Below are 21,874 nucleotides of genomic sequence, written 5' to 3'. Positions count from 1 at the left end.
TTCATGCCTAGTATAAGATTGGTTGGATTGGCTCTGACATTGTTCTAATTTTTGAAATAAATTGTAGAGGAGCATAATGTGATGCCGCTTCACATCACTGTTGGAAAAAATACCACAAGCCTTACGGGTTAGGATTCATTTGTTATTAAGAACTCATGGAGGGGAAGTCTAAGTTGCAAAGTAGTTTCAACTTAGAAAAAAAAGGCAGGGGAGAACCTGCAAAATTATAGATGGGTAACCTGAATTTCAGCAGTTGGGAAGGCCCTAGAACAACAGCAAAACACTGTAGGCCGTAGCAGGTAGATGACAGTATGACAGTCTGTAGGAGCCAGCACAGATTTGTTGACAACAAAGCATGCCAGACCAGGTAAATCTTCTCAAGCATCTGCTTCTTCCCCTCTACCCACAAGACCTGTTATCCTGTCATAGATCTCCACCTAGCAAGGCTTTTAATACTGTCTCAAAGGAAGCTCTCGCAGGGAAGCTACGGTGACATAAATTAAACTGCTAGTGAGAGGATGCAAATTTGCACTGGGTGAGTGGTTCACATGATCTAGTTTCAAAATAAAAGGATGGATGTAGTGCGCCCGCAGTGCTTTGTCCTGAGCCTTTAAGTATTTATTTTTGTTCTGACATTGGATTTTCCCACTAATTGAGCAGGCAATAGCAGCGTGTAAACATGTTGAAAGTTAGGTTTAGAATTCAGAGCGATGTTGATGAATTGTGCTGCAGCAGAAGGCACAGAGGGACCTGAGCAGAGCTCTGCAGGCAGGGCCAGCACAGCGCACAGCTGCGCTGGGCGAGAGAAATAGCCTGGCCCGGCAGTTCCGCTGCAAGGTGGCAAGCTGCAGTGGGAGACCAGCCGGGGGGACAGCAGGGTGCCCTGCTGGGAATTAGGTAAATTAGGTAAATTAGGGATGCGATACGGGCAAAGCGATGCTTGCACTGCAGCGGGCACTGGCTAGGGGCGCTTCTCTCGTTTTGAATGCGACACGTAAAGAAAACGAACGAAGTGGAGAGCCCGGTGGGGATGGCGGAGCGGCTGGGCCAGGCGGCTTGGCCTGTGCGGGAGTGCACCCCGCGGATGGTGTGTATCCCGGAGGCAGGTGAGATACCTGGGTGCCCCCCGCCCTGGGACGTGCCGCGACAGCGGCGGCAGCAGAACCGCCGCGCGACAGGGTGGCGCTCGGCAGCAGGTACAACGTCACAGCAGTGCGAGCTGCGCGCGCTCGGAGCGCCGGGCCTGAGGAGAGCGGGGCGGGCGCCGTAACGCGAACGCGCCCCCTCGTCCTGGGCCGCGGGATCCGCCTTCCTCTGTCATAGCCGCGACCCGCCCGGCCTAATTCGCTTTGTCGTGCTGCCTGCTGTGCCGTGAGACCCGCGCCGCGGCTGCCGGCGGGCGCTACCCTGCCCCGGGCGGCTGGGAAGCCCGCCACCGCCCGCCGCCCCCTCACTCGGTCACGCGGCAGAGGCGGACCGCGCACTACAGCCCCCAGCATGCAACGCGCTGACGGCGGGACGGCCAGGCCCGCGCGTCACCACGAGAATTTGAAAACCAGCCCCGTGGTGCCCCGCGGGCCCACGCTGATTGGCCGCGCGGGGGGGAGGTGCGTGGTTCAAACGCGGTGGCGGAGCGCGCGCCGCCGGCCGGAGCGTGGCAGTGTCTGAGGCGGGCGGGCTGTCCGAGCCGTCGGCGCGTCGCGGCCAGCGCTTCGCCCCTCTTCCCGCTCCAGCCGGCAGCTTTCGCGGCGAGGACCGCCATGGCCGCCCTTACCTCCCAGGGCGGCGGCGCTAAGAAGGAGGAGAAGGGCAAGAACATCCAGGTGGTGGTGCGGTGCAGGTAGGTGCCCCCACCCCGCCACGGGCGAGCGTTAGCGGCTGGCCCGCAGCAGCGGCCTGCGGGGATCCGGTGAGGTCCGTTCTCGTAAACCGCTCTGGGACTTAGTGTGAAGCGTTTGCTGCGCTGTTCTTCGGAGAGCCCGGTGTGCCCGGCGGGCCGCGGCCGCCGTGGTGCGGCAGGGGGCTGGCGGGGCGCCCCGCGGCTGTGGCGAGCGGGCGGCCGCCGCGCTGCTGCGAGCGGTGTCCGCGGCAGGGCCCGCTGTGCTGGGGGCGGCCAGCGGCGGGGCTCGGCGCTTCCGCAGAATCGGCGCTGCTACGAATGATCTCTTTCAGCTTAAAAAGGTGCAACTTCTTAACGTGATTTAGTGCACGCTTCGGTATGAAGCCATGTAGGAAGGTTAAGAAGAGCTCGATGGCAGTTAGTGTGACTGATATTCAAGACACAAAAGAAGCCAAACTGAATTTTTATCTTCTACAAGCTTCTGTGGGAAGCTGCTACGATTTAAACGGCTAATAACAATTTTGCTACACCCACTTCTTTATATCTTTCATATAACTTCAGTGATGCAGACTCCCCGAATTCAGGTGAAAAGCTCTGGGGGTTGGTCGATGAGATGAATTTCTTTTTTAGTATGATATGACAAATCTAATGTACCATAAAATTAGGTTATCTTTGTAATTTTGAAGTGACTTTAAAGACCTGCTCACTGATACTGGATCTTAACCGTTCTTAAAGTGTTGTTGAAACCGTAGTGCTGCTAATAGGTTAAGAATAATGTTCAAAATACCTTTGGAAGTTGGGTGTGTTTTTGCACTGGAACTGCAAATGTTGGCTTACATATTATTGTTAGTAATGATTTGCAATCATTATATCCTCACCCTTGGAAGTTTTACTTATACAGATGCACAATGAAAATAGAAGTTAAAAGCTATTTTCTCTGATTTTTACAACACGATTAAAAAGCTGCTGAAACAAATGTGGGATTGGTGAAAGTGTTGATTTAAATAAATGCTTTTGCAAAAGAAGAATAACAATTGAAGCAATTGAGTCTGAAACACTGTTAAGAGCAATTATTTTCCTTTGCATCTGATGAGTCTCAATTGTTCTGGAATAGTTTCAGTACCTATCAGTGTATATATATACTCAATATGACAGTAGCGTCAAGACTGTCTGTGGTGTAGCGTTTTGCTTTTGTTGCAACTCATAAACTAAGTCCTATGTCAAGATTTAGTCTATAACTCCTAAAAACTTTATGGCTGACCCTTGCTCTTGCCTCTTGTACAGTTGTTCTTTTTCAATAGAGTTTTGGTGTGTTTGAACTTGTAAATGTGCTTTCCACCTCTCCTTTTTCTTCTGCATCAGTCAGGTTGTCCTTATCTTACAGGTAGGTAGGTAGGTGTAATCGTATTAATTTGTTTCCAGATTTGCTTCCAAAACCTGATGTGTCTGAGCATACCAAAAATCTTAAGCAACACATTTACTATGCTTTGATAAAACATTAATTTGCAAACTCAAAATGCATGCATTGGCATTGTTAATATGCTTCATACCTAAGGGAATGAACCTGTAATCACATGTCACCATGGCATACCAGTTTGCTGCTTGTCTCGTGGCACACGGCAATGATCTGCATGTGTGCTGCAGCCTAGCCGAATTGTTCCCTTTAATCGTGGTTATGGGTGGGCTATCGTACCGTAAGGCTCCTGCATTTGACGGGTTCACTGTTACTTAATCACAGAGGAGAATATATTCATCGTTCAGCCTCCTACTATTTTAAGTCACAAAACTGAAGCTGTGACTTGCCTCTGTGAATAAAATTTTACTGATCGTCTGTTGTCACCAGTCAGTCTTGCACCAAAGTGGTGCACTTGCACCTAGTGGTCTGTTTAGAATCTAAGACTTCAGCCTCAGTGCTAAGTTGAGGAAGAAATGTTAGCCACAAGAGTCGGGGCACTCAACGTGCCATGCGCTTGTGGTATAGTTTTTGTTAATATTTTTACATTCTAATTTAAAGAGACAGCATCTGAAATGTCTCTACTGTCAAAATATTTTAAAGATTACTAAGCTTGTAGAAAGTTGTGTTTTCAAGTTGACGCTTCAGGTCTACTATACAGGTAGCATAGACATTCAGTGCAGTAGCACTACTAAATGAGTAATAAAGTAGCTTTTCATACTTTTAGTTTTCAGCCCATGGTCTTCTCCATGATTTTTTTTTTTTGAGAAATTGTCACAAAGGCCCCTTCAAGGAAAACGGTGTGCACCAGGTTTAAATTAACTTAGTGATGAAACAAAATGCTCACCACCAAGTTTCTAACCTTTTATTACATGTCTATTAAACTTTACTTAAAACTCGGAGTAAAAAGGTACGTGGACTTTTTTACCCAAAAAACCTGATGTTTTATCTGTCTTATTAAATTCTACTCATAATTCACAAATTCTAATCAAATGCATCAGCATTATAAAAGTACTGGTATTGCAGTCTACTGTGCTGCTATTAGTAGGGTCTGTTAGTATTTCTGGTGCCTTAGAGTCTTTTGTCATAAGTGTGAGGCAGGCATTGCTTCTGTAAATGAAAAATAAAAAAGGAAATTTTTAAAGTTAGTTTGTTTCATTCACTATTGCCTTAACTTTCATGTATAAGTGTTTCCTTTTTTGAAAGCTCTTATTTATGCAACTGTTTGGTATGTTTAATCTTCTACTGCCCTGCAACTGAAAATTTTCTAATGCAAGTTAGCTATGCACTCGTCTAAATGATCCTAAAAGTGTTTATGGATTTGTTAAAAAATACATACGTAAACAAACTAAAAGCTATAGATATTTGAGTTGTTCCACAGTGGGTGGAAGGAGAAAAAAGGTCTGGGAACTGCCAAATTGCAGCAGTTTTTCCTTAAATAACTATTAAACAAATTAAGTTAAAACCTTTGTATTCCTTTCACCCAGTTACACTATTCTGGGTCTTTAAACTTGAGTGGAGTTATTGCTGTGTCAGTTTATTTTCTTCTTAGCAATGATATCAATCTGATATTCTTAACTCCTGTCTTTTTAGGCCTTTTAATGTCTTGGAACGTAAAACAGGCTCCTATGCTGTTGTAGACTGTGATCAAGCAAGAAAGGAAGTTAGTGTCCGCACTGGAGGAGTAACAGATAAGACATCAAGAAAGACTTACACATTTGATATGGTAACTGCTTGTCAAATTGGGGACTTCTAGAAACAAGCTAGTATATTTCTCTAGTATGGTCTGATTACTGTACTGTGTGATGCTATACATTACTGTGTGTATAAACAGAATGTGTTGGTTTTGCCTCAACAGGTTTTTGGAGCTCAGGCAAAGCAGATCGATGTATATCGGAGTGTTGTGTGTCCCATTTTGGATGAAGTGATTATGGGCTACAACTGTACAGTGTTTGCGTAAGTAAGCCAATAATTATTATTAGGAAACTTCATTTAAAACTTAGCTTCTTATTTATGTTTTAATTTTTTGTTCTCACAGTTACGGCCAAACGGGTACTGGTAAGACCTTCACAATGGAAGGGGAGCGGTCACCCAATGAGGAATATACTTGGGAAGAGGTATATTTTCACTCCTGAAATTTCTGTTGTCTGTGCTGTAGTTTGAAGTTAGAATTTGCAGAATGCTAAAGAAAACCTAAAGTTGATGCCTTTCAAATCCTGAAGCTGTCTTTCCTTAAATGTTTGTAAATTAACAGATGGTCTCATTCATTTATATGAAAATCAAAACTTTTGATCTTTAACGGAAGTCTTGGCAATCCTTAATAAGGAATATGATCTTTGTGCGAAGTATTCTTGCTTATATCAGACTATTTAGCTGAAATGCCAGCCCACATCTGCACATCTTTCAGTACATTTGTGTATTAAATACTTCACTTTAATTTATAGGATCCACTAGCAGGTATAATACCCCGTACATTGCATCAAATATTTGAAAAGCTCACAGAAAATGGTACCGAATTTTCAGTCAAAGTCTCTCTTTTGGAAATCTATAATGAGGAGCTTTTTGATCTCCTGAATCCTAGTCCTGATATTGGAGAAAGACTGCAGATGTTTGATGACCCTCGAAACAAGGTTAGTGCTGTCTTCCAAAACTTGTTATCTTAAAGGTTTTCAGGATTTTTGAGAGATGTATAATAAGAATGCATTATTTTCCGACAGAGGGGTGTAATTATTAAAGGCTTGGAAGAAATAACTGTACACAACAAGAACGAAGTCTACAAAATCCTGGAAAGGGGTGCAGCAAAAAGAACAACTGCAGCTACTTACATGAATGCATATTCCAGGTACAGATCTTCCCCGTTTCAGAAACTGTTCCTGTTTTATTAAACAGGATCTTACTGAATAAGTAAAAGACATTGAAGCTAGTACAAACCTGGCATGATCTTGAGATTGTCTATCACAGTTCAGATTGCCAAATTTGGGTTAAAAAGCCATAGATAGAACTTCTTTTATATCAGATACCATGAGGAGGTTCTAATAGGTGTATGAAGGGGCATTATAAAATCTGAATGTTTGTCATCTTAAAAATGGGCACGCTGTTTCTCTCTGCGTGATTTTTTACATAAGCCTATAAGCTTCCTCTCTTGTTTGGAGTTGACATGCTTCGTTATGAATATATCCTGTTAAGATGCAGCGGAACAGTAGTTGGAACAGTAGGTCTGGCATTCCACCTAACTCTAGCTGAGATATAAGTAGCAGAATGTTCTAAATCTGGCATCTAGAATATTGAAATTTATTTATAACTTTAAGTGAAGAAGTTAACTTTTACAAAGCTTTCTGTGCCTGTGGACACAAAAGACGGAATTGTGACAGATACACGACTGAAATACATTTTATGTACGAGCACGGAATAAATATTCTCTGCAGTACATACTGTACATCTTCAAAAAGAAAGCTGTAGTTCTTTCAAGTGGGAAGAAGCTTAGCTGCTATACCTGTATTGGAGAGGCGGGTTATCTTTGCTTTAGCTTTTACGGGTGGTTGGGTATTTTTGTCAATCCTGTTTTTTAAATGAGACTCTTTTACACCAAGTTTTTAAGTATCTTTTCCTCACCAGCAGTGGAAAATGATGTGTTGAAATTTCAAAATACTGCTAAGATCTGTATTTACAGGTCAACACAAGGCCCTCTTTTCAAAGCCCAGATTCTGAAAACTTGCAAGCTAGATTATGGAAAGTGGAGATAAGGTTGAGCGAGTTTTTTGTGTGGCAATGCAGGCTACTTCATATGACTGCAGCTGGTATGCAGAATCTAACAGACACACCGTGGTCACAAACCTTGTTGTTTATTACTGATTTCTCATTATTGAACTGCAGGTGTGCTGTCTATGTCACCGTGAACAAGTAATGATCCAGTGGTACAATAAGCAAGGAACACCCTGCCCAGTCATATTTTAAATTAAAGATAATACTGAGCACATCTGTCTACCAATGCAAGGGAATGGCTATTTGGCTACCACAGATTAGAACACAGAACAAATTTCATCTCAAATTGCAGGGAATTTAGAGAATTCATTCTACCCAAACTGTTGTTTTACACATGGTCAAACTGGTATAATTTGACATCTCTGGTTTTCTATATATGTCAGCTTCCTGTTGTAAAAGCTTATTAAAAGGAAGAAGCTCAAGCTAAAATCTTAAACTGTACTACTGTTTTGAATGAAAACTGAATTGAACTTTAACATTTTTAATATTGGATTTTGCTACTTGCTGATTTTCTTAGCCTGAACAAAGAAAACTATATTTCTTAATCTCACATTCTGTAAAACTGTTCTTAGTGTGTTGGCTAAAAACAAACAAAACAAAAAATCTACAAGACAGTTTTCTTGCCATGTCTGTGAGTTGAGAACACACAACTGTAAACAGAACCAGAATGTTTCTCTTGGTTTTGCTGGAAATAAGATAAAATTTACCAGGCTCGAAGGAGGTAAACATCCAGTTGCTGCATCACTGCTTTTAAGTACCATATTCACAAAAATATACTTGGTAGAGTAACTTTGTGTATTGAAAATATGTAAGTCCCAATTAATGAGCCAAATATATTCCCTAAAAAGAGCATGGATACTGAACTTGCAGCAGTGTCATGTAGCAAGCAGATCATTTGAGTTTAATGGGATATCTGTCTGAAAATGAATTCTTTTCTAGCCGTTCCCACTCTGTGTTTTCGATTACCATCCATATGAAAGAAACAACAGTAGATGGAGAAGAACTTGTTAAAATTGGGAAGCTGAACTTGGTAAGTATTTGAACTAAACATTATTGATTACATTCTTAAAGTAATGAACTAGAATAATCTGACATCATTCTTTTGAGAATCTAAGGTGGGGGGTTTTTTCCCCAATAAGGGAAAAAAATTACTGGTTTTCATAAAGTGGTGTGAACTGTATTTGTCACTGTGAAAAGTATCAGTCCTATTTGTCACGCCAGTGTCTCCTGAACAGCTCATAAGCTAGTTCATGTGTGTTGCGTTCTGGAATGCTATGGGGCAAGCATTCTTCAGGGTGATTTGAGACAGAAGCATGTCCTTCCTCTTGTCTTTCAGGTTGATCTTGCAGGAAGTGAAAACATTGGTCGATCTGGGGCAGTTGATAAAAGAGCTCGTGAAGCTGGAAATATCAACCAGTCTCTCCTGACACTAGGAAGAGTTATTACTGCTCTAGTAGAAAGAGCCCCACATATTCCATACAGGGAATCTAAACTCACAAGAATCCTTCAAGACTCTCTTGGAGGACGAACAAAAACATCAATAATTGCCACAGTTTCTCCTGCATCTATAAATCTTGAGGTAAATTTAAGTCTGAAAGTCTATTCCTAAAATAGATACTATATTTTGCTACTGATACGAAAATATGAGTTAACTCCTCATCTTGACCTAGTATTACAACTATTTATCACAGGAAACACTGAGTACACTGGAATATGCCCACAGAGCAAAGAACATAATGAACAAGCCTGAAGTTAATCAGAAGCTAACAAAAAAAGCTCTTATTAAGGTAAGCTATTTTAATTTATGTTACGAGTTAAGTTTGATTCTGTTAACATAGTTTGTGTATACAGAAATTAGAAAGTTGTGGAGAAGCTATAACTAGTAGCAGGGCTGTTCCGAGGTGATTTTAATCACTGAACTGATGCTTTCATGTACTCTACTGGTTCAGCATTAGTCATTTTGCAAATACTGAAACTGTTGTTAAGACTGAAGGTGGGTAGAGAGGGCTATTACTGCTTGCTATGACTGTGTATGGATTACCCGTTTACAATTTCATGGAGAGCCACTAAATTACACTGGTTATTTTTTCTGGACTTGCTGTGTCAGCAGGTTTGTTCCCTAGAAAGTGCCTGAATTAAAGTGAACTTGTCAGTAAGTATGAAGAGCCACCATAAAGTAGCTGACTGCTACTAAAGAAGCTGTGATTCCCCTTATAAGTGGTTACCAAATACAATTCAAATGGGAGGTTTCAATGCTCTACATATATCCAATGGTATGATTTTTAAATGGTGATACACTGAACTTGTTTGGAACAGAAATGAAGCGCTTTGCTTCTGTGCCTATGCAAAACTTCCATAGAGCCCTACCTTTATGAAGTATCTGTTAAGCTAAATCTTGAAAGCAAAGTAGAAGTTTTCAGGTTTACATGCGATTTGTTTCTTTATGCAGGAATATACTGAAGAGATTGAGCGCCTGAAGCGAGACCTTGCTGCTGCACGAGAAAAAAATGGAGTCTATATTTCCCTTGAAAATTATGAGTATGTCTTCAAAATTTCTATAACATGTGTTGCGTTAAAGGGAGATGGAGTAATTTAGCAGGAAATAACACCATCGCCCTCCGCCTTCCAGCTCTCCTCACCAAGGAGACTAGCAGCAAATCTCAGATACTGGTACCTATACTTATGCAGAAATGTTTTCAGATCTGTTTTCACACCAGAAAATTGAAAATGGCCAGGAGAATTTAACTAACTGGTTGACTTGTTCTTTAGAAATTAATTATTACACAAATAGAAACCTCAAGAGTAGGTTTGTACTGAGGATTTTATTTATTTGTGGATCTTAGTATAAGCATAGCTGGGAGGCAAATTTACACCATGCAGCCTTTCTTTCAGTGGAAGCGCATGTAGGAGAGCAAACTTGATACAGTTTACCTCACTTTGTAAGAGGGCTAGTTGACACAGAAAGTTTACAATGTAAAATTGTCTCATATCCTTTCTGCATTAAGTGAAAACTACATGCATTTCATACAGAAGTTAGCAATGCTTATTTTTCAAAATTACTAAATACATAGCATAAAAAACCAGCTAATCTTGAAATCAGCTCTTACTTGACTAATTCATTTTTTTTAATCCTTGCTTGAGAGCCCTTAATGGAAAACTGACAGTTCAGGAAGAACAAATTGCAGAGTATATAGACAAAATCAGCATCATGGAGGAAGAAGTGAAAAGAGTAAGTGACATTTCTCAACTGTGGCTTAAATCTTCCAAAAAAAAAAAAAAAAGTTTGAGCAAAGAACACTGAAGATTTTTGGTTCTTTAAGTTACCCAATTAATCAGGAGTGGAAGCTTCCTAATCCTTGAAATGAGGAAGTTGAAATATCACATATAAAGTTGCAGGATGCAATACTTACTTTTTAAAACTGTTTTAATGTCTACCACTTTAATTTGCTTTGCCGGGTTTTCTGCAAAAATCTGCTTGTAAAGTAGTATTATCTCAGTTGACAGATTTCTGTTTAGGAGCAGAGAATGAGGGGAGAGAGGAGAAGGTGATGAACTCCCATTAACAAACTATACAGAAAATGGGAGCTTCCTCTTTAAGAGAAATGCAGATATTAATCTGCTGGAATATGTAACTACTCTGTAATCAGCTTTACTGACTCTTCATTTTATCTGCTTAGGTTTGTTTAGTGGGATTTTTCTTGTGCTATAGCAATTGTTTGGTCTTGTGGTTTGAGTGGGGAAGCAAGGAATTATGACAGTGAAAGTGGTGTTAGTTGTATTTTCAGTGAATATAAAGACTACACAAATCTATAGTCTAGTTCTAAGACCTCTGAGCCTAATACCTGAAACTACATTGCTAGATAACAGTTTGTCTTCTGGTATTGTGGCATAATTTGAGAGATGTGAAGTGGGAATGTTGAACTTATAAGAAGTAATGTTGCCCTATTAATGTTTGTCTTCCCTTTAAGATCACTGAACTTTTTGCAGTTAATAAAAATGAACTTGAACAGTGTAAAAAAGATCTGCAAATCAAGGAGAAAGAACTGGAAGAAACACAAAAAGATCTGCAAGAAACCAAGGTTCATCTGGCTGAGGAAGAATATGTGGTTTCAGTCTTGGAGAAAACTGAACAAAAACTCCGTGGCACAGCCAGCAAGGTTGTCACAGTTCTTGCACCTAACTGTAACAGTAGCTTTCCATGTTTAGGAGTTTCATAGGCTGTTCCAGGACATCGTTGCTGATAAAGCATGATGCGAGTGTGACAAAACCTGAATTTAAGATGGACCACTAAAATTAATGTGCTTTTATAAGTTATATTATGATGAAAAACTACTTACGGTTGCAGGACTTTGTGGTAATATTGACTGACAGTTGACTGCTAAATGTGCTTATTGGTCTGGAGCTACCTTTCCTTCAGGCCAGCTTGTCCTGAGAGTTCCAGTGCTTTGCACTATCTATTGTCATGAGTTGTTTTGCAAAATAAGTAGTTTTCTTTACTAGAAAATGATGGCTGGCCCTACAAAAGATTAAGTTATATATTATATAAGTGGGGTGGAAAAATAGCAAAAAGCTTTGCAGAGATATGTGCAGCAGTTTACACTCACTGAGTGAATAATGGCAACTGTTGCCCTGTTACCTCTATATTTTAAGGTATGTTTTTGATGTGTTCATAAATTGGTCATAATTACGGAAACAGACTTTATATGGGGGAAAGTGTCCTGCTGTATAAACTGCAAAGTGATGAAACTTGTATCTTTAGTCATCATGAATATTTCTTTCTATTCAGGTTCCTGTAAGTTTAGGAGGGGATGCCTAGTTTTGTGCACGTGGGTTGTGGAGTGTTTGTGTGAGAGAGATGGGTACAGAAATTCTTTGCGCTGACTAGAGCACAAAGAATACACTATGTTTGAATTCTGAATTATTTGTCACAGAACTAGTACTGGAAACTTCTTACTTGAGTGCTAGTAAAGAATATATTTATTGTCAAATCTTTTAGAAAAAGTTGAAGTGGCCAGGAATTTTTCCAGTTAATATTCTGTGATAAATGCTATCTTCATTCCTTAAATACTGAGGGTGTCCTTTATCAGTACTTTAATTTCAAAGTCAGAACAAATGGTCTCTAGCAGGTAACTTTTTGCTATGTTCTAGGACTATAAATGACATAACACCAGGATTAAGAACAATTGTGATTTGATGATGTAAGGGGAGAAATACCCTTATATAAGATAACTTCTCCTTTAACTCAAAACTACAGTTGCTTTTCTTTAATATATATGCAATTTCTTGTTTAAAGACTGATTAAAATAATTTTTAAAAAATTGTAGTTACTTAGTACAGTTGAAGAAACTACAAAAGATGTATCTGGTCTCCATGCGAAACTGGACCGTAAGATGGCTGTTGATCAACACAATGCTGTTGTCCAAAATACATTTGCAGGCCAAATGAATGCTTTGTTCAACAAAATACAAGACGCGGTTAGTGAAAACAGTTTGAAGCAGCACCAGTTCTTGACATCTTACACAAATTTTATAGGTAAGTGCAATACCTGTATCAGTATGTCACCCTGAATTTTTGCAACGGTAGTACCAAAGACCATTTACTAAAACACATCTGGTTTAGTAAGTGGAAGAGGCTTTATTTTAAGCAATGCGATGATGATAGTTGTACCAGTAATAATGTATCTGAGATGATCAACAGCTTTCCTGTGCTGTTACAGGCAATAAGGTGATGAGCAATAAACCGAGTTCCTATTTTACAGTGGAAGTTTTAAAAAAAATTTGTAATGCTTCTCTATTTCTTTCATAGGTGACCTCCTGTGTACCAGTTCTTCAGCAGCTAATATTCTTGCCTCAGTTGTATCAGAATCTTTTGCCTCTATTAAAGAACTGGCATCTACTGAAGTTTCTCACATGTCTGAAAAAATAACACAACATGAGAATCTGTCACTTGATTGTAAAGCCGAACTGCTGAGATTAATTGTTAGTAAATTTACATACTCTTATGTTACTTAAATATATGAAGCTGCTCTCGATCAAAAGGGGATCTGCATATATTGAATAGTTTTTTCTATATACTCAACCTGTCTCTGCTTCAGTACTTGGCCATGATTATATCCCTCCCCACTTCCCCTCCCCCGTCACCACCACAAGCTGTAATGTACTATATAGCAAATACCATCATAGGAGAGTGTATGGATAGCTTCTTACAAATGTAGATGAAGGAACAGTCATAACCTGTTTTGCTTTTTTTTTTTTATCACTGTTTCTAGGAGGAACATACATCTGGATTAAGAGGAGCATTAAGTAGCTTGACACCAATGGTAGAATTTGTCTTGGGACTAAACTGTCAGTTTCAGAGTAACATGAAGAAATACTCTGCTGTGGCTGATAAGGTAATGCGTGCAACTTGTCTCTTACCTTTTGCTCTTCTACTTTATTTAATTTACTGATAACCCTTTGGTGTTTTTTCTGCAGTGTCAGTGTTTCCTCTTCTGGTCTGGCTTTTTCTCCTTTATTCTGTCCCATGAGTTCTACCTTTTAGCTCTCTTTCAGACTTCTTTTCTACTTCTGAGTGTGGTATATTTGGCTGTTTCCTATATGCATAACAGCTCACCTGAATGCCACAGAAGAATGGCAAAATGTGAATGCTTAAAGCTATATGTAACAAATATTTCCTAATATCCTTAATATGGTGTCTCCTGTATTTTAAAAACCTAAAGTAACCAACTTAGATAAGTCTTATTATTCCCAATTTCTCCTTCTGTCATACCAAACTTTTTTCAGTCTCTAAGTCCTTTGCTTCAATTTTTAGTTCTAGTCTATCTCATGGTGTTTATGTAGAACTGCAGCCTCTTTCTTTCATTCTATTTTTTTTTTCTATTTTGTCAAAAGCAAATCTTTGTTCCTGGTTACCTGTTGCTCTGACTGAAAAATTTCCCCCTTCTGTCAGTTACAACTCAGGTGAAATCAACTCCCCTTGACTAGAGGCTTTTTATTGGATTTCAGACTTAGAAATCAAATAGTCCATGGCTTACCAGCTCTCGCTTCTTGCTTTTGTCTTAACCAAGTATCTTGTTTGTATCTTCCTATTTTTGTCTACCTCACATGCCAAATTTTGTGTTTGGAAAAGCCCGTGCCAAATTCCAGTCTGTAATTTCAGATTACTTGTAAGTGTTATTTTCCACCTTTTGTGCACAGTACTTTATTAGTGCCTTTTGAAAATTTCCTTGGGCTAGAGTTTGTTTCTATATAAATTATGTAAGGCAAAAGTATCTGTTTCTTACAGAGAGACAAATCTCTAACTTTTTAAATAAAACTTTTTTCGAAGATGGAGGGCCATAAAAAGGAAATGGATACCTTTTTTGGAGATCTTTCTCTCACTCTGAAAAAATTACGGGAAGAAACAGCAAATGTTTTTGCTCAGCTTCAGAATGATTGCGAGAATCTAAAAGAAGAAGTGGAAATGACGAGGTTGGCACATACAAAGGTATCCTTAGAGTAAGAAGAAATCCTAACACCAAGTGCGATTGCTTGCTTTGATATAATCTCTTTGTAGCAGTGAACAGTTGTACTTGCTTCAGAAGAAACGTTAGGACAGTAACTTGATGCTAATTCTTCTCAGCCTTTGTTGGGCTGCTTTAAGAAGCTTATGTGAAGAAGGTAACAAAAAATTACCCTTGCTCTATGCATGTCCGGTGTATACACATTTACATATATCTCAAAAAGCAAAGTGTCTATAGCTTCTCTACATGAGTTGTACCTTCAGCATTAGAATGACAAAGCTTTTTTTATTTGCTGCATTTTTAATAAGGCATTCAAGTACCCTTTACGAACATTAATAAGTACAGAATAACAGTGGAATGTATGACACTTTTCTTAATAGAGCGTAGCTGAATTGATGTCCTCACTGCAAAGCCAGCTCAACCGGTTTGCTCAGGAGACTCAGGAGAACTTAACTAATGTATTAGCAAAAAATGGAACCTTGAAGACCACCATCACTGCTGTGCAAGAAAATGTTCACCTGTAAGGAGCAGATTACTTTTGGTGTATACTGATTGAAGATAAAACTATGTATGAAGAGGATTGCAAAATTAGATGCTCTTCATATTTATATGCTTATAAAGTCTTCTGGAAAAGAGCTGTATGTTAAAGCTGAGTTCCACCACAGAATGTAGATCATAGTTCATCTTTTCCCAGATAAAAGGTAGCTCTACAAGGCTTTTCCTCAAACTTGTCTCTTGAGCGTATTGCAGATAAGAGACCATAGTTTGGGGATCAATATGCTGACGAATGGCCCTCAGTGTGGCTGGGCTTCAGAACTTCATACTATAAAGCCTTAGCTTGAAGTATAATAGTGTATCTGTTGCAGCATGCTTCATTCAGTTGCAGACTAAGGTCTTGCCAAAGTCAGTTTTTAGTTTGTGGGGGCTGGGGCAGGGGGGGTGGTTCTGGGTGTTTGGTTTTTTGTTTGGTGTTGGGGTTTTTTAGGGCATTTAATAAACCTAATGCTCAGAGTGCTGCAACTTGTAAATTTACTAAATAGAGCAACAACATTATGATTAACTGATTGGATAAATTGCACTACTTCACTGGCTTTGGTCTAAATATTTCTAAATGTAAAACGTGTTAGAATTCACCTTTCAAAATCTCTGAACTGTTACAATATATTGTTGCAGGAAAACTACAGACCTAGTCAGCAGTACAACTTCCAATCACAGCAAATTCATTGCATCTCTGGATAATTTCTCTCAAGAGCTCAGGATCATAAATGCTGAAAACAAGATGATGCTGGGAGAATCCACTGACCACTGTCAACAACTTCTCGTCAATCTCAAAAATGTGTCTCAGGATAATGTTAAGCGGCATGAATTTGCAGCTGCTCAGATAGTTGACCTTACCAGTCAGCAGCTATTGTCCTTCAATGACCAGAAACAGCAATTGCAGTGTTTGCAGAAGGTACCTATAGTCATTGGTAGTCTAATACAACATTCTGACACCAACTTCTACAGTATAATTTGTAGGGGGAAAGAGTTCTTACTTATAGTCAGAACAAAATTGTGGTTTCTTTCAGTCACAGCAGACTCGTGTTACTCAGCTTAAATAGATGCAGAGTAATTCCAGAGCTTAATTTAAGAGGAAGACTTTGAACTTAGTGCAAGTAACTTCAAAAAATGGTGTCTTCATTAATCCCGTGTAACTAACTTCTATTTGTAGTTTGGGCTTTTTACATCTTTTTAGTAGTATATAACTCTAGCTAGTTACTATATATTTACCCTACCAGTAATGTCCCTGGGAGACTTGCGCAGTGGTCAAATACGGACTATATTCTGGAGGATGCAAATGACTTTATTGGTCAGATGGAGTAACGTTATGGGAGAAAGCTTTTTTTTTTTAGATATCTACTAGTTCTGGCCTCTTACTTGAGAATTTCTTTTCTCTGATTTTTTTTTTTTTTTAAATTTCCATCACAAAGTTCGCTTCCTGCCCTTGTTGTTTTATTCTAACAGGTAATGAAATGGGAAAATCCAACGTTTTGTTGACTCTCAGAAATAAAAACATAACTGTTAAAAGCATTTGCAGTCTCAAGACATCCCTGTATCTGTTATACCTACTGAACACTTAACGAGTTTCATTCCAGTGGGAATGGCTAAAAATACATGTTTCCCTTCTTTTCCCCTACAAATGCACAAAGCTTCTAGTGCTTGTAGAATTTTCACTTTCGCTTGAATATCCTAATTCTGTGCAGGGTTGTGCATTGAAGCATGAGGAGTCTGATCTGAACCAGATGGCATCATCTTTATGAGTAGCTTTCTAAAATGATCATACTTTCTAAGAAACTGACTCCCTTACGAAGATAGTTCTCGAAATGAGAGTGTAAAACTGGCACTGAAACTTCTCAATTTGAGGTCTCAGTTGTTTCGTTTCAGGTCATGTCACTAATCATGCACCACATCTTAGAAAAGAGGCCATAACTTTACCTTTCCTGTTAACTTGGTGGTTTTAGTTGGGTTTTTTGTTTTGTTTTCAGAAAAATGAAGAAAGCTGCGATAAAGCAATAGCTGAAGTTGCTCACCATATTGGTAGACAAAGGGCTGCTGAAGAGAAGGTACTAAATGGCCTTCTTGATCAGATAAAGGTTGATCAGGAGATACTTCTGGAGCAGAAGCTGGCACTTAATGAGGAAGCACAGCATGGACTGACTCAGGTTAATGGTTTCCTGCAAGAAGATCTTAAAGTGGATATTCCAACAGGTATTTAAAGTTAGGTCAGAGACAGAATGGTCTTAAGAATTCTGCAACTCAGATTGCTTTCTGTAAGTGAAGTTAATGGAGACATAACTAGCAGCCTTACACCTTTTTTAAGATGCATGCAAAGAATAATGACTACACAAAGCATGAGTTCTGTATTGAGTTAACATAAAATTGAGGAAATGTAACTAAAGTAAATACTGAAATTGTCTTATAGTGGCTTTCATTAGTGTACAATCTTTGTTAAAGGGACAACTCCACAGAGAAGAGACTACTTCTACCCAGTCACACTTGTGAGGACAGAACCCCGGGAACTTCTGCTGGAGCAACTGAGGCAAAAGCAACCAAAGCTTGATGCTGTGCTAAACAGTGAGACAGGGAAGGTGGAGGATAATGCAGATCAGGTATGTGTATGATGGCAAATGAGGCTCTTCAACGAAGACCTCACATTTTTAGAAGTTTTTTCATGCCATTGTGGAGATTTGACTAGAACCTCAGAGCTGTTGCAGCTGTTGTGTTTTACAGGGTACTTTGAGTCATGTGTGATGAGCAAAAACAGTATCTTGAAAAAGAAGGCAAGACATTAATAATTTAGAGGATTTAATTTCCATTTTTCAGAAATGGAAGTGCCATGTCTCTTACAGATCTGATCATGCTTAGTACATTCACCTAGGATTTTCAGACATTAAACAAATTTTTCTGAAAACTTCTGTTTTAGGACATGTTGGAAGAGGAGGAAGGATTGCAGAATTCCAGTGAAAGCCTTGCTAGTGACAAATCCTTAGTGGATACAGACATATGCTGCCACGTAAATGGTGGCATTCCCTTTTTTCAGGTAACTTCCCCAGACAACTGTGTATTTAATAGTGAAGGAAAATTATTATTCCATAATAGTGCTGTAGTCTGAAGTCACTTACTATCATTTGGTGTAGCCTCACAACTTCAAATCCTGCAGAATATGCTTTGTTAAACTTGAGCTAAAATAGCATCAGATTCTGATAAGTTAACAGCAGATAAAATAATACAAGTTTCTGACAAGCGGGACAGACAGTAGAAAACTCCTCAGCAAATAATCCTGCATGAAACAAATTGTCGTAACTTATTAGACATAAACACAATAGAAAAGTTGAATTTCCGTCTAGCATATCTTCCTAGAGGCCGGACAGAAATACTAGCATTCTTGATTCTTCACTGTTGTCGTTGGTTGGTTGGTTTTTTTGTTCCTTCCTTTTGACCCTCTTGCTCTACCGATGTATCAGTGCAAACCCCTGGTAATTAGGCTTGGGTTTGGCTTGGGGGGAGGTGATGTATTGGTGTATTTACTTACCATGGATCCTTTAAAAGTAGCTGTTGAACTTCTAGATGCCTGAAATAAATCTCTTCAGTGAATGCAATGTTAGGAACCTTTTTCAGAAGTGCTACCACCTTTTTTTCTCAAAACATTACATACTGCATTGTACATAAGCAAGTAGTATTTAATTTCTTTGCATTCTCTTAACACTGAGCATTTTCTTTAAATCCCAGCACAAAAGGAGTCACAAAAAGGATAAAGAGAACAAATCTGCAGCTACACTGGAGAAGAACAAAATAGAGGATACAATGGAACAGTTTCTTGCCAAATCTAAGCTTCCTTTGAGATCACTGAACTGAGATATATCCACTGCAGATCCCTGTTTTGAAATACTTATGTCTGCTTGTCTACTGAGCCATAATTCCTTTGTTATTCTCTGTCTCTGTATATAGTGATATATTGTTGCAAGGTTGGATCAAAAGATTGTTCTGCCAGTTGTCCTGCCTTTGTCCCATTTTTAGATGCTGTAACTTGCAAAGTATTAAGAGGCTTTAAAAAAAAAAAACCACAACAAATCTGCAGATTTTGGTGCTCTGTTAAATACTTTTATGTTGTCAAGTAAGAGATCCTTTTCTGTTTCTAGATTTAAAACGGCAGAAAGAGATGTGGGAAAATGCTTTGTCAGCATTACCAGCTACCTTTTTTTTTTATTAACTGTAAAAAGCGTTCTGATTTTGTACCTGCTTTTTAGCCTTATTCCTGTTTTAATGAATTGGATAGCTGCCTTTTGACTGGGATACTTCAAATAAATCATTGATACATGGAAAACAAATGTATAAGCACCTCCCTCAGAGTAAAACAAGTTTATGTGACTTTCACCTTACATTACTAGGTTTAATTTAGCTAAAACATTAGCGGCTATGTCCTAAGTCTTGTGCTGTAGAAAAGGATGGTTCCCTCCCTTGTTTAATAATAGACAATAGCTTTATTTTGGTGCCCCTTTAGTATAGGAAAGCTAATATCACTGCTGGGGTTTAAGTGGCTTTGTTTTTGTTTTTGAACCCCACTGTTCTTACCTTCCTCTTAACCCTGCTGTTGTGATGTGTTGGCTTGGATATGATGTCAACCACAGCTTATGTGTTGTAAACTGGCAGCATTTTTTCTAAGATGTAGAAGCTTAACATGTAACCAAGTTTGCCTGTATTAAAATGCAGCTCCTACGTTGTATACTAACAGTGAATTTCCAGCAATTGGACAGTAGCATTGACCAGCTGCACTTTTCATGCTGCTTACCTGACAACTTGAAAACTTCAAGTTATGACGTACTAAAAAGTAGATGAATAGTGCTGTGATGGGAGTGGGGAGAGATACTGGAAGGCACCTGTAATTTACCTTGAAGCCCTATCCTTAGCTAGTTGTCAAAACATGATTTAAGAGTTTGTTCATTTTTCTCTATCTAGCTTGCAGGCTTAAGTTGGTATTTCTTCAAGTGGGTGGTCTGTGTGTCTTTGAGCAGGTACGCCAACTAGATATACTTCGGGCACCATTCAGACAGCACACTGCGGTCCTGCTGATAGAGACAGAGAGACGTAATGTGATGTACGCCCTTGCAATGACTGAATCTCTGAACTCTAGCATGAGGCACGTGTTTCAGACACTCGCAACTGATTAATGGTCTATCTTAGCTGTTATTTGTCTGCTCTCTTTTGCCTCTGGGCAAAGCTAATATGCTTTTTTTTTTTTTTAAACAGCCTGATAGGAGGAGGGAAAGCATCAATTCCCTTTCAAAACAATAAACACAAATAGGGAAAATTATTTACTTTTTTAGGGGGTTGTTATGGTATCTTGGTACCTAGCTTATATAACAGAACTGTCTATTGTCGTAAGGGACTTGAAACACTGGAAGCTGCAGAGCTGTGTCCCTCAGAGAGTGTTTGGTGTATTGTCAATTTCTGGTACTAGAAACTTCATGGACTTAAGAACTGTCCAGGGCCTAGGATCCATTTTCTTGCACCACATGTCTGTTTACACTGAGAAGATATTAGCGTAATCTTCCAAGACTGTTCAAGAAAATAATTTACTAAAATTCAACCAGAAGAGGTAGTGGAATGGCCTCAGCTAAATTGGAGAGGCTTGTACAAGCCTTTCACCCTACTACTTTATTTTCCCTATGGAGTTCACAGGATCAGTATGAACAAACTGACTAGAACAGCCAGTACGTGGGGAGGGTCATATTCATAAAATCATGCCAGAATATGTGCTTTTCTGTCTTTGTCTTCTTTGAAACAATCTCCTCTACCTTGGCTATTTGGTTTCCCTGGTACAGGTGCAGGCTGCTTTTCTGGTAACTGGGAGCCTTAACAGCTGTATGGCTTTCATGCCTGGCTTGTATGCTTTCTCTTTTCCTAAAGTATCCTTCAGTCATGTTTTACTTCATTTGCAATACTGACGTGGCAGATCATTGCTTCATTGGCCCTGGTCCAGAGGTTACACCAGGAAGCTGGATGGGATGAACAAACTGGATGCAGAACCTGTCTCTGCTTTCCTGTCCATGTCTCTTCTCCCACTAGATGGCTCTAATGCTAAAGTCTTAGTCTAAAGCTCAAGTTCTGGCCACTAACCAGGACTTGGAAACTAGCATTTTACCAAGCTTCTGGTGAAGCATCTGTTAAAAGAACAGGTTTCAAAAACTAATAGTAATTTATCTTTCCACGGGGATAATTCAGTATTCAAGCTTGGGTGAGGGTATTTTTTTTTTTTTTTTTTTTATAAAGAGCCGCATTTGAGATGACCGAACCGATGTCTTGAGCTTTGCTGCAGGGCGGATAGATGCTCCATTAACTAAATTCTTGTCCTGACCTGCTCTCTGGCTTCACCACCGTGTGGCATTGCCCAAAGTAGGAAGCAACACCTATTTGTTCTGATATATTGTATAGTGTATGATGGAAGGAGAGAAGGAGGGTAAGAATAGTAAAGCAAGAGTTGTTTCTTGTACGCAGTCGCTGGATTTGCAGGTGTAACACAGAGGGAAGGTACGGTGTGCTCCAGGCTAGCTCACATTGGTAGCTTGAATTTGCCGTGTTGTTATAAGGCAATCCTTTAGAAGAGGAGCAGGAAACCATTTCCACAGAATAAATAGCGAGGCTGTAGCCTGGCTGAATTAGTCCAGCTGAGGATGAGAGTTGGGGTGGCCGGGGCTGCGGTACACAGCCGTGTGCTAGTTAACCTGGTGAGGGTTTTTCGGATTCTGGATTAGTGGCCAAGTGGGACAAACTCTTGAGT

General features: G+C 39.6%; 1 protein-coding gene across 2 annotated transcripts; it reads left to right on the top strand.

Annotated features, from left to right (window-relative positions):
• The first annotated feature begins 503 nt into the window (after nt 1-503).
• KIF11 (kinesin family member 11) lies at nt 504-19,428 on the top strand. Of its 2 annotated transcripts, none has more exons than XM_037399666.1 (22): nt 504-535; nt 4,887-5,019; nt 5,152-5,249; nt 5,332-5,410; nt 5,738-5,923; nt 6,011-6,135; nt 7,995-8,085; nt 8,392-8,634; nt 8,747-8,842; nt 9,505-9,593; nt 10,197-10,284; nt 11,024-11,212; nt 12,380-12,587; nt 12,861-13,033; nt 13,324-13,446; nt 14,382-14,540; nt 14,937-15,076; nt 15,730-16,009; nt 17,082-17,304; nt 17,551-17,705; nt 18,020-18,136; nt 18,826-19,428. In XM_037399666.1, exons 1-22 carry the CDS (start codon nt 519-521, stop codon nt 18,949-18,951), a joined length of 3,138 nt encoding a protein of 1,045 aa, XP_037255563.1. In that variant the 5' UTR covers nt 504-518; the 3' UTR covers nt 18,952-19,428. The 2 variants fall into 2 exon arrangements, with proteins under 2 accessions (XP_037255563.1, XP_037255562.1); XM_037399665.1 differs by lacking the exon at nt 504-535 and adding an exon at nt 1,618-1,840.
• The last annotated feature ends 2,446 nt before the right edge of the window (nt 19,429-21,874 follow it).

This window comes from Falco rusticolus, chromosome 9 (assembly GCF_015220075.1).
Source record: "Falco rusticolus isolate bFalRus1 chromosome 9, bFalRus1.pri, whole genome shotgun sequence".
Classification (NCBI taxonomy): Eukaryota; Metazoa; Chordata; class Aves; order Falconiformes; family Falconidae; genus Falco; species Falco rusticolus.
The sequence above is the reverse complement of the archived record's forward strand: the minus strand, read 5'-3'. Positions and strand labels throughout refer to the sequence as shown.